Source organism: Tasmannia lanceolata, unplaced genomic scaffold, assembly GCF_043159265.1.
Source record: "Tasmannia lanceolata isolate RefF3 unplaced genomic scaffold, GAP_Taslan_0.1 ptg000006l, whole genome shotgun sequence".
NCBI lineage: Eukaryota > Viridiplantae > Streptophyta > Magnoliopsida > Canellales > Winteraceae > Tasmannia > Tasmannia lanceolata.
In genome coordinates, this window is record NW_027518683.1 from 8,587,049 (window position 1) to 8,599,245 (window position 12,197).

The 12,197-nt window shown below is 39.9% G+C and overlaps 1 protein-coding gene across 2 annotated transcripts in view; it reads right to left on the reverse strand.

Annotated features, from left to right (window-relative positions):
- Positions 1 to 1,036: 1,036 nt before the first annotated feature.
- LOC143879545 (chaperone protein ClpB4, mitochondrial-like) overlaps positions 1,037 to 12,197 on the reverse strand; it is a 36,380-nt gene continuing 25,219 nt past the window's right edge. For both annotated transcript variants that reach the window (XM_077381981.1, XM_077381980.1), the window contains exons 7-10: positions 10,245 to 10,547; positions 9,821 to 10,086; positions 8,844 to 9,728; positions 1,037 to 1,322 (exon numbers count right to left, since the gene is read on the reverse strand). In XM_077381981.1, the coding sequence (XP_077238096.1) occupies positions 1,209 to 1,322; positions 8,844 to 9,728; positions 9,821 to 10,086; positions 10,245 to 10,547 (1,568 nt within the window). In that variant the 3' untranslated portion in view covers positions 1,037 to 1,208. The remainder of the gene's footprint in view (positions 1,323 to 8,843; positions 9,729 to 9,820; positions 10,087 to 10,244; positions 10,548 to 12,197) is intronic.

Sequence of the window (12,197 nt, forward strand, 5' to 3'; positions counted from 1 at the left end):
ACCCAATCTCAGTGTGAGATCTCACATATTCTAATATTGTGCCATATACTTGGCAACCTAGAAATCCGAGCGCCCTCAGGCCACTTCATATTAGGTCGTGTGAGGCTCGACAAAATGACATTAGAAACATTATATATTTTCATTCAAGAGGAAACTTTCTTTATAGATTTCCACTCATTTTTGGCTCCCTACCCGCATTGTCAACCTTGGTTTCTCTCTCTAGTAGTAGGTCCTGCTACTTAATATTTATCTTCTTCATGTGGTTCTGGTGGTCACGGGTTGCTCCATTGTGACCTTGTGGTCACAGATTCGAGTCATGGAAACAGCCTCTAGATGTACGCATGGGTACATCTAACCCTCCCCAGACCCCGCAATGGCAGGAGCCTCGTGCACTGGGCCTCCCATTATGTGGTTCTGATCTGATTGTTCCATTGGATTTGGTTTGCGCCCAAGAAAGATTCAAAGATGTATTCTTCATTTTGGTTTCTTTTGTTTGGCTGCTTACTGCCATAAACCATCTCGAGATTCAGATCTACTTTCGGGATTGAGGTCTTTCACCTCTTACGGTGTCAAAACCTATCCTTCTGGAAATAATGTTTGTACGAATACTGATTTTCTGTAGATACCATGATTTTAGAGAAGTCGCCATATCTGCACATCTAAATCCATTGATCAGTTGTTGAATCAGAGTCCACAGAAAATCCTAGCTCCCCGCATCTGGATCAGCAGTCTTGATTGCCCACACAAGTCTTTTTTTTTTGTAACCCAAAAATCAATTGTTAACATTGATCACCACTTATTTGTTCTCTTTGAAAAATATCAAATGAGAACTCCCACTAAGCGATGACATCTCATTGCGTAGATGATTACAACCACTGTCTTACTGCAGCAATCTACCCCTTGACCCTTTATAATTCTCAGAAAGGCATTTCACAACCACAAAGGCCTTACTTTTCACTTAATTTAACTCTCACTTGCAACAGCCGGTCGCAAAATGCCTTTCTGCAGTTATCCCTAGCGAATCCCTTATAATATATTATAAAGATTCTGTGAATTTGTTTGATGAAAGCAAAGCCAGACAGGTATATTACTCAGCAGTGGCTAGTGCACTGCAAATGGACGGTTAATAAAAGCTAAAGCTACACAGTTAAACATTCAAGCTCTAATCTAGTCATCTAATCGTCAGAAATGTTAATATAGAGTGATTTTCACGTTAAGTCATCATAATTTCGAGAGCACCACTCATACAGCGCATCAAAAGCTTCCTTTCTGAACAGGAGATCCTTTTCACTAACATGTCCCTCCTCCTTCAAGCGCTTCAGCTGCAAGGTGTAACCACAGCTTTCCGTTAACATGGCAAAAGCGACAATAAAAGTAACAACGAAAAAAAAAAACAATAAAGAATTATCGAGTAATGACATCATAGAAATAATGACAATACTTCACAATAACATCTATACACTAACACAATTTCACAGCTTTCAGATTGTGCAGACCAATGGTGAGGACCCCAACCGATTATTGGCCCAAAATTAAATACCCTGTTCATTTAAGATTATGATAACCGATTGCCACCCCTAATTCGATTATTGGACCCAAAATTACATTAAGTTTGGTTCCAATAATCCGATTCGGGTCCCACAATCTCAAACATAATGTTGAGCCAATAATCGGTTGGGGCCCTCGCCATCGGTTGTCACTATCTGAAACGAACGGGCCTAAAAAATAATCATTTAAGCCACACCATAACAGAGAACACTTCAGGCTATATCCATGAGGGCTACAAGCTTATAGAAAAGATGATATCCATTATAATTGGTCAGCATCGCAACAATAGGTCAATCAATAGGGAAATGATAAGGCAAATCCGAATAGTTCATTTAAGCATATTCTATAAACTGGATGGGGTCCGGTCCAACCCACTTCTACGGGAACTGGCCATAATTGTGGTCCAGTTTGATAAAGCAGCCATAAATTTAATAAACAAAAAAACAAAAACAAAAATAAAAAGAATGAACTGCTCCGCTTGTCACTTTCCAAGCTATAGTTTCTCACATAAAAGTAAATTAACATTGAATACTATGACAGAAGTCAAAAGTTATAGTAACTCGGTAAAATGGAAAATCCCATGAATGAAGTTATTGCCTGTCAAACTCATGTCAATGAAACCAAATCATGCCAAAGAGACATTATTCTGATTAAGACAAATAAAGAGAATTTAATTAATGAATAAAGTTCAGCATCTCACAGTCTAACAGGACTAGGTTTTGCCTGTAGCCATTTAACAAGAAAAATGTACATGTAAGATCTGGTGAATTCCCATGCAACAAATGCACACCTAACGAATATTTATATAACTTTACTTTCGATGATTATCATACAACAGTGTCAGTGTGGTAAAAGGAGGCTGAATCGAGGCCTCAATGCCACAGCATGTACTCCTTTGAATGCATCGCGGGAATTGTTATTCTCGAAAAAGGAAAAAAATGAAATAAAATAACTTTTTCTTTTACCAATTTTAACCTATTCTAATAATTAAATTAATAGGAGCATAAAAAACAATTTTAAAACTAAATCACTCTCACATTAAATTTAAAGAGGATTTGGGGTGTGTTGTTGAGATTTTGGACAAATATTAGCCTCGCAACTACTATGCAATCATTGATCATAATCGAATAAAGACTTCTTAGCGGTCCTTTCAAATGCCCTCAGTTGTCGTTTTGTAAGATTCCAGAGCTGGAGCCATTTAATATTTATAACCGTGGAACATGTCATATGGAATACGTTTCGTAAACATGGCCTTGACTTCAGACGTACCGACAGAAATCCGCTGAGGAGACACCATGAGGATGGGATTCGTGGCCCCTATCGCCAGGGTTTCACCAAGGTGAACCAACGGCCCGTCGTGCCATACACACATAGTTATGGAGATTCCACCAGATATCTCAATAACAAGGGCACCCAAGAGGTGTAAGCAATCACGAGCCCCTATGCTCTACAGACTCAACCAAAGCTCTTAGCCACAGTCTTTTCAGGATTAGGGTGGGGGTTCTTTTTATGATCCAAATCCATAGGTCCAAGTACCACACTTGTAGCTTCTAGGTCTACAACAACCCTAAATCCGAGATTTCCAACCCAAACTTCCGGATCTACGCTTACAACCCCCAGATCTGAATTTAGATGTCTACTATATCTAAATCCCAACACAATTTATTTGTCCTCATATCCCAGTCGACCACAACCACCTATATCTACCCATTTCCAATTTGAATACTCATAAATCAATCCTCATCCTGGTTGACATTACTCATAAATCAATCCTCATCCTGGTTGACATTATAGAATAGATCTGACCTTTCCTTTGATTCATACAATGTCCTCCATAACCTAACTGTTCTATCATGTTCACTTCTCATTCATCTTTCTTTCTCCTTTCTCTTTCGTCCCTAATTCACCTTCTTTACGTATTACTTTCGCAGGTTGCTTGCACTACACCATTGCTTTCAGCCACTTTTGTGGTTGTCTAGTATTTTTTTTTTGAAAGTTGACAATTTATTAATCTTCAAATAAATAGGACCTTCCCAATTACAAGGAGTGGATCAAATATCCAAGATAAACCCAACGCATATAAGAGTTACAAAGAGGATACAACCAACATTTCATCTTTGAGGACACCAGCCTTTGCCAGGTTATCCGCCGCCTCATTTGTCGACCGCCTCCGGTGCTAAATCTTGGGATCCCGAGCTCTTACTAAATCCAGGATTCCCACTAACTGATCTTGAAATTTCCACGGGCCATTCGAATGCCCTGATGCCCATGCAACTGCATTAGTTGAGTCGCCCTTCACTATTAGCGGTTGCTGATTGTTCTCATATGCCCATCGAAGACCAAAGAGCAGGGCCCTAACTTCAGCCTTGTTCGCATCGTAAATCCCCACCGGACCTGAGAATGACATGATTATAGCTTCTTTATCATCCCTTATCAGTCCTCCTATTCTTGCCTTCCCAGGGTTGCCAATCGAGCTCCTATCAAAATTAAGCTTCAGCCACCCTGCCAGCGGTACCTTCCATTTCAACTGTGGTTTGGTCTGAATTGTTCTGTTCCAAATTATGGACCACCAATTTCTTAAGATCGTTCACTCCGTAAGGGATTTTCTTTTTCACCTTAGCCCAGGTGATGACTTCCAGTTATATCCGTCGCCAGCCCACCATATGTCTTAATTTTGCCCTCGAAGATGCACCTATTGCATTCCTTCCAGATATTCCTGAACATAGCACAAGGAAAGGTACTCCACAGCAATCTACCGGTATCCGTTCTGCCAATTTACCAGTAACGAGCTTATCCATCTTGGCCAAACCCAACTCATTTTGAATGCCCCCATTGCCCTTGTCCATAGCTGGTGAGAATAGGGGCAATGCAATATTAGATGGTCCAATGTCTCTTCCGCTTGGAGACACAGTACACATCTGCTTGCAAGGCAGAGATGCCTCCTTTTTAATCGGTCGCAGGTGTTATTTTCCTATGTACCAATATCCACGCAAACGCCACCATTCTCGGCGGTGCAAAAGATTTCCAAATACGGCTTCTTGCAGATGCCCATCCTCCATTTATGACAGCGAAAAAAGATTTCGCTGTGAAATCCCCATCTGGTGGTTCTGGTATCCAAACTGTATCGTCATTTTTGAAGTTTGAACAGTACATCGAGTTTAGTTGTGTCAGAAGCCTTTGTCGATCCACTATCTCCTCATCTTTAAGATCCCTACGCAAACGAATGTCCCAGAAGCCTCTACCCATATCCCTTTCTCTAACCACGTAGTCGGTCACTGTGGGGCGATATCGCGATTCTGAACAACCATGGGAATGCACACTAAGCAATGCATCGCTACTCCATAGGTCGAGCCAGAATCACACTTTCGTACCCCTACCGATTTTATACATGATTTCTTTTTCAAAAACTTCTTTGACCGAACAAATTGATCTCCAAGCCCCCAAACCTTTACCAGATGTGGGCGCTCTTACGTCCCCCCCCCCCCCCCCCCCCCCATTCTGAGCCATATTTAGAACCTACCACATGGCGCCAAAGAGCCGATTTTTCATTACCATATCGCCATAGCCATTTGCCTAGCAAAGAGATGTTCCTTGCCTTTATTTTTCGAATACCCAATCCACCATTCTTCTTTAGCCTGGATACTCTATCCCAGTTGATTAGGTGCCTTAATCTTCTGGGTTGACCCTCGCCATCCCAAAGGAAATCCTGCTGCAACTTTTCAATCTTTAATGCAACCTAAATAGGGATTTTAAAAAGGGACATAAACTAAACCGGCATGTTCACAAGTGCTGCTTTTATCGAACATGATTTCTTTTTCAAAAACTTCTTTGACCAAACAAATTGATCTCCAAGCCCCCAAACCTGTACCAGATGTGGGCGCTCTTACGTCCCACCCCCGCCCCCAAACCTTTACCAGATGTGGGCGCTCTTACGTCCCACCCCCCCCCATTCTGAGCCATATTTAGAACCTACCACACGGTGCCAAAGAGCCGATTTTTCATTACCATATCGCCATATCCTTGCCTTTATTTTTCGAATACCCAATCCACCATTCTTCTTTAGCCTGGATACTCTATCCCAGTTGATTAGGTGCCTTAATCTTCTGGGTTGAACCCCGCCATCCCAAGGGAAATCCTGCTGCAACTTTTCAATCTTTAATGCAACCTAAATAGGGATTTTAAAAAGGGACATAAACTAAACCGGCATGTTCACAAGTGCTGCTTTTATCAGTGTAATTCTTCCTCCGAAAGAGATGTATCACTTCTTCCAAGTTGCCAATTTGTGTTCAATTCTCTCCACTATCGGGCCCTATTGGGATGCCGACGGGATACCGAAGCCCAAAGGCAACCCCAGATATGTCGTCGGGAATACGCACGCTTCACATCCTATAATTTGCACAAATTTGTTGACAACCTGCTGATCCACATTAATTTCCAACAACACACTTTTGCTGAAGTTAATCTTTAAACCAGAGGTAATCTCAAACCATCTGAAAATATGTTTGGCGTTGGATATTGCCATAGCATTGCTTTCCAAGAACACTAGGGTGTCTAGTATAGAACATCAAAATCCATTATGAGAATGTGAAACCAACTATTCATTGCTCTCGGCAAGGCCATTTCTTGTTATAAATTAACAAAATTCTCCTATACACTCATCAACACACCTACATCCTTGTACAAGGTTTTGAAGCTTGGGAAAAAAATATTTGATAGCAGTTTGAAGGTCAAAATTTCTTGAAGCTTGGACTTCGTTTTTTCCCAAATAGCAATCTTCGCATTTGAAACTTTTCGGTACTTAAAAATATGGAAAAATCCCAAAAAATCTGAAATTGTTAAAAAGATATAAGAAAACAATTAAATTGACCAAATATGTAAAAGATCCAACATTTACTTGAAGGAAAATCACAATATGTTGACAGTTGACCAGTGCCTGGCAAGATGAAAATTTTTAAAGACCAAAGTATGAGATTTTTTTACCGGACTTTAGCGATTTAATAATGTTTGGACACGATAGAATTTATGAATTTTTAAAATGGCAAAAATACCCCATCGTTTGGACACAATCCAATCTGAGCCTTGATACCAAATCCGATGTAGGACAATCGGAGGTAGAACTAATAGTTTGCCTCAATACTAAATTTAATGCTGGACAATCCAGCTCCTATACGAAATTTGAACGTACAAAATCTCTCAAGGTCTCAAAACACTATAAATATGCCTAGGGCGGCAACAGGGTCGGGTTTTTCAAAACCCTAGCCCAACCCTGGATCCCATTATCTCAACCCTTACCCGCCCTGACCCTGAGTCAGGGCCGAAAAACCTCAACCCATTGCCCGCCCTACAGGGCTCAGTGCTGGCCCTGGCCCGCCCTGATTGGGCAGGGCTGGGCCGGGCCTGCCCTAGTTGACCCTAGGGCAAATACCTGTTAAGAATGCTAAAAATAAAGCAACCACTTATCATATAGAACAAAATGATCAATAAACAGAGAAAGGGAACAAAATAAGACAATATGAATTCAATAACATGACGAGCAACAGAGACAATTAATAATAATAATGTAAAGAAACATCAATCCAAGATAATAGAAAACATTAGCAAAAGAAACATGCACAGATGGTTGAATTCTATAATAGAAACTCAGGGTCAGGCAGGGTCAGGGTAACCGAGGCATTAACCCAGAACCCGACCCGACCTGAGTCAGGGTCTAAAAAATGAACCCTAACCCGCCCTCAGGGTTGGAAAATCCAGCCCTGACCCTGTTCGGGCTCAGGGCGGGTCAGGGCTGACAGGGTCAAACTTGCATCCCAAAATATGCCCGTGAGGAAGATTTCGGACATCAAAGAGAGCTTTTTGGTAAGTGGTCATAAAATAGGAAATTAGATCAGGGAAATATTTTTACGAGGTTTATCATAGGTTTGGAGGGGTGCATACGCAGGGATGTTGTCGAAGGATGCCGGGAAGGTGTAAAATTAGTTTTGGGAAGTTTTGAGGCAAAACGAGAGACACGGGATATGAATAGATTTGAATGATTTTTGTAAGGTCGGAAAAATATTTTTGATAAGAGGGGAAAAGGGCAACATTCTTCTTATTAGCCGAAGGCTGCCCGTTCGAGCTCCACCTGGGACCATTCAGGAAGAAAAGACAAAAATTCCTTTTAAATTTTTGGACATGTTTCTTTTCAATGTTTTGAAAATCAGAATCGAGTCGTAAATCGTAATAGGGGTCGAATCGTATCGGATCGTCAATTGTATCGTAAGTCATAAGATTCATTCACAAATATAAATATATATAGAGAAAACTGTTGGTGCGCTAAAGCGCACCATTATTTTGGTGCGTTTAAGTCGTTTTAACGCCTCACATTCGTTTAAATGTTTGGGTCCCACTAAAGCGCACCAATGGGAGGTGTTATAACAACTTAAGCGCACCAAAAAAATGGTGCGCTACTTTTCTCATATATATATATATATATATATATATATATAAAATAAAAAATAATAAACAAATTAAAGTATAAAAATAGCCAAATATCCATTTTTCATCTTCATCAATTCAAATAGAAACTACCATGATTAGCTATTCATTATCGTAATACAAATGGTTTGCCAACAAACTTGACACATATTAATCATCTATTTCTCATCCAAACCCATGCATATAGGACAATAATCTTAAAAATAAAAAAGGGCACAAGATCATATCAATGCTTAAAGTCTCAGACATCAAATGACAAATATCAATCATAAAAGATCAGAGTCGTCAGTGTTGTCCTCATTACAGTTGTCTCCCACCTCGATGTAAGTAATGCCCTCAAGCACATGCATTGTTCTTGACTGATTCGATTCATTCGAAACCCTACTACTTTGACTTCTTCCTTCTAATGAGAGGGATTTCGAAGGCTTCTTGTGATATAGAAAGGAAATGAGGTCTTTTGAAAGAAAGTCATATTTTCTTTTATACAAAACTTGAGGATAAATCGCAAAGAGGTATGAATGCCTCACGCCATGTCTCCCCGTTTCGAAGCATTGGCTTGTAAAAATATACTGTCATGCTAGGGCTTTTGCAGCACCTTGTCTAATAACTCATCCCTTTCTATCACTAAAAGGGGTCTCCATGATACATAGTCCTATAGATCTGAAGCATAGGATGGGATTGACAACAATAATGAACATTGAATGTGTTTATGAAATATATGGCACATAATTATTACCAGCAATAAATTAAGTTCAATGAAGAAAGGAAATGGAAATTAAAATTACAAAATATAAATATTCTCTCTATAAAAGAAGTCTTACCTGTATATCAGCAAAACATTTGATTTCGTTGAGTTCCAACGGCTGAAAAACGATGTACTCATCAATCGCGTTCATGAACTCTGGGCGGAATGTTTGTCTAGCCAACTCAATAACTTGCCTTTTCATTCGCTCATACACTACATCTTTGGCATCCTGTGTGTTTCGAAGAGTTTCTAGGAAAAATTTTGCCCCAATATTTGATGTCATGATGATGACACAATTTGTAAAACTGATTTGTCTGCCCAATGAATCAGTTATCATTCCGTCATTCAATACTTGTAATAAAATGTTGAAAACGTCATGGTGAGCCTTTTCAATTTTATCAAAGAGGACAACAGAATAAGGTCTTCGGCGAACAAATTCAGTCAGTTGCCCCCCTTCTTCGTAGCCAACATAACCAGGTGGAGCACCAACCAAGCGTGATACTGTATGCTTTTCCATGTACTCACTCATATCAATTCTTATGAGAGCATTTTCTGTGTTGAAAAGGTAACCTGCGAGGGCTTTTGAAAGCGCTGTCTTATCAACACCAATGGGGTCCATAAACAAGAAAGTCAATATATGGCGGTTTGGATCTGAGAGTCCTGCCCTTGAACGCCGAATTGCATCGCCCACTGACTTGATTGCTATATCCTGACCAGCAACCCTCTCATGGAGGACCTCTTCTAGCGTAATCGGCTTTTCCATCTCTGATTGTAGCAGGTTTAATAGTGGGATTCCGATCCGCTTACTTATTATTTCTGAAATATCATCGTCAGTGACTTCTTCTCGAAGGAATGGTTTTCCAAACTTCCAAAAATTGTCTAGGTTCATCCTAGCCTCTGCAGCACGATTCAAGCCACAATCACATTCTACGGCCTCCATCTTGAAGTTGCTTTTATCAATCTATGAAGAAATTCAATACATAATAAACTTCAGAAATAAAAATATAGTAATATCAATAGATTCAACATCAAACAAGCAAAAGAAAAACCAACCTCCTCATGACTTGATCGAATTTCAGTCACGAGAGCTTTTTCTTTTTCACATCGTTTTTGAAAATTCTTCTGCTTTTGTCTAAGCAACTTGAAATCAGCTTCTATCTTGCTCAACCTTTCTTCAGATGCTTTATATGTGTCAGTTTTCAATGACAATGTCTCCATCTCTAGCTTTAGAACTGCTCTATCAATCTCATCCAACTCGGTGGACTTTGATATGATCTCCATTTTAAGATTACTAGCCGCCTCATCAACAAGATCAATGGCTGCAGATAACAAGAATAAAGATTTGTTCGATCATAGGTACTCTCAGCAATGTATATCGCATCCCAATAAAGGGTTGTGCAGAAGAATGTGCAACAACAAAATAGACAGTATTTTCTGCAAAAGGTTATAACTTAAATGTATGAACATCATGAAGCACCTTTGTCAGGCAAAAAACGCTCTGTAATGTACCGATCTGAAAGAACTGCAGCTGAAACTAGAGCATTATCTGATATCTTAACACCATGATGCAACTCATAGCGTTCCCGCAATGCACGAAGGATGGAAATGGTGTCTTCTACAGATGGTTGAGCACAGTGAACCTGCTGAAATCTCCTCTCTAGAGCGGGGTCCTTTTCAAAATACTTTTTGTATTCAGATAATGTAGTTGCTCTGATACAACAGAGCTGCCCTCTGACTAGCATTGACTTAAACAACAAGTTCCCAGCATCCATTGCTATCCCTGCGCATCCATTGTCGACAAAAGAAAGAGCATTGCAATGAACAAATAGTTAGGCGTGATGTACTATAACATAGGTAATTTGCTATATTATATAACAAACAAATGCAAGAACAAATGGGACTTCAATTCAAAACAATGAAAAATATAGAAATGTTACAGTTTGATCCAAAAAAGAAAGATAGAATGAGATTCACAAATAGGCACAAGAGTTTTTTGAAACTCGACATGACTAGTGACCTGACAACCAAAGGACTGAAAGGAGTATTCGGCACTAGGCAATATGTCGCAATCAATTTTAAAGTTATCATAGACTTTTATAATAACTAGGTTCTGATGGGCCTTTTTTTTCTTTTCTTTTTTTGAATGGTAGGTTCTGATGGGCCTTATAATTAAAAACTTGAGTTTACATAAATGCAATGTTATATTTACATGATCCCCTAGAATTTCAGCACTCAAGATGTGTCTAACCTCCCCTAGAAAGGAAGAGGTTATCACTGTAGAATCTAGATTGCCACGATATGCCATAGAAAGAGCTCAAAGGGTACTCATTGCCTACATTAAAAGAGAAAGTACAATCCTAGTAATGGTAAGGAAATGTCCCAGGTTTAATCCAGATTGTGCAATCTAGTATCTGGACTGTATGCCTCATAGTTATACCCAACTGCAGATTCGTAGATAATACAATGATTACCACATTACAACGAAGTCCTTCTCGAATGTCATGTAGTGAATAACTATTACTCTTCTGAAGAGAATCATCTTTACAGCCAAGACCAGTACAAAACAGAAGTAACAACTTCAATATTCAAGAAAATTTGTATCTCTGAAAGCAGCTGAAAAAGTTGGCATACTCGAGAATATTTCAGACCATTAATCGTAATATGATCTCCCCACGATGAAGAGTCGGCAATCCTCTCTTATCATTTTGTCATTTGAAAAGTGGGAAACGCATCATATATTCTTCGAAGGAAATCAAATAGCAAACTCGATGTATAAGGAAGCGGTCCTAAGCAAATCAGTGCGTTGGCCGTCTTAGGATTCCCCTCAAGAAATTTGCAGCCTCTTGAGATGAAGCTTGAAGTTGGGCATTTTTCCAATATGTTTTGTTGCAGCGATTTTAGTGATGACTCTTACTACTTTTAGCAGCCTCTTGAATGCATCTTTTTTTTCCACTAAGGTGATGGCTCTTACTATATTTTTTGTGCCAGGTCCCTCCCTAGCATCAAGTTTGTCTCTGCTTTTAACATTTGGAGGGAGGTGTGTTTCAGCTCGGATGTGAGACCTTCAATAGTTCAAGTTTGGGAGCCTCCCGATTGGGTTCATAAGTTTAATTTTGACAGATCTAGCTTTGGGAAGCCTGGCCTGGCTGGGATTGGGGGTGTCTTTCGAGATGAGGGAGGTGTGGTAAAATGGGCCTTTGAGGGTCCCATTGGACACTCTAGCGAGGTGGATGCGTGTGTGGTCCACCAAGGATTAAAGCTTCTGGTGGGAGAATACCTAAATAGGGTAGTGGTTGAGGGGGGCTCGCTTAATGTTATTCGTTGGTTGTCGGGTCCTCATGATTGTCCTTGGAGATTTGCGGATATTTTTTATGAGTAAAGACTTAGTGGGTAGAGTGCCTATCTCATTTCTCCATATTAGGATGTCGGC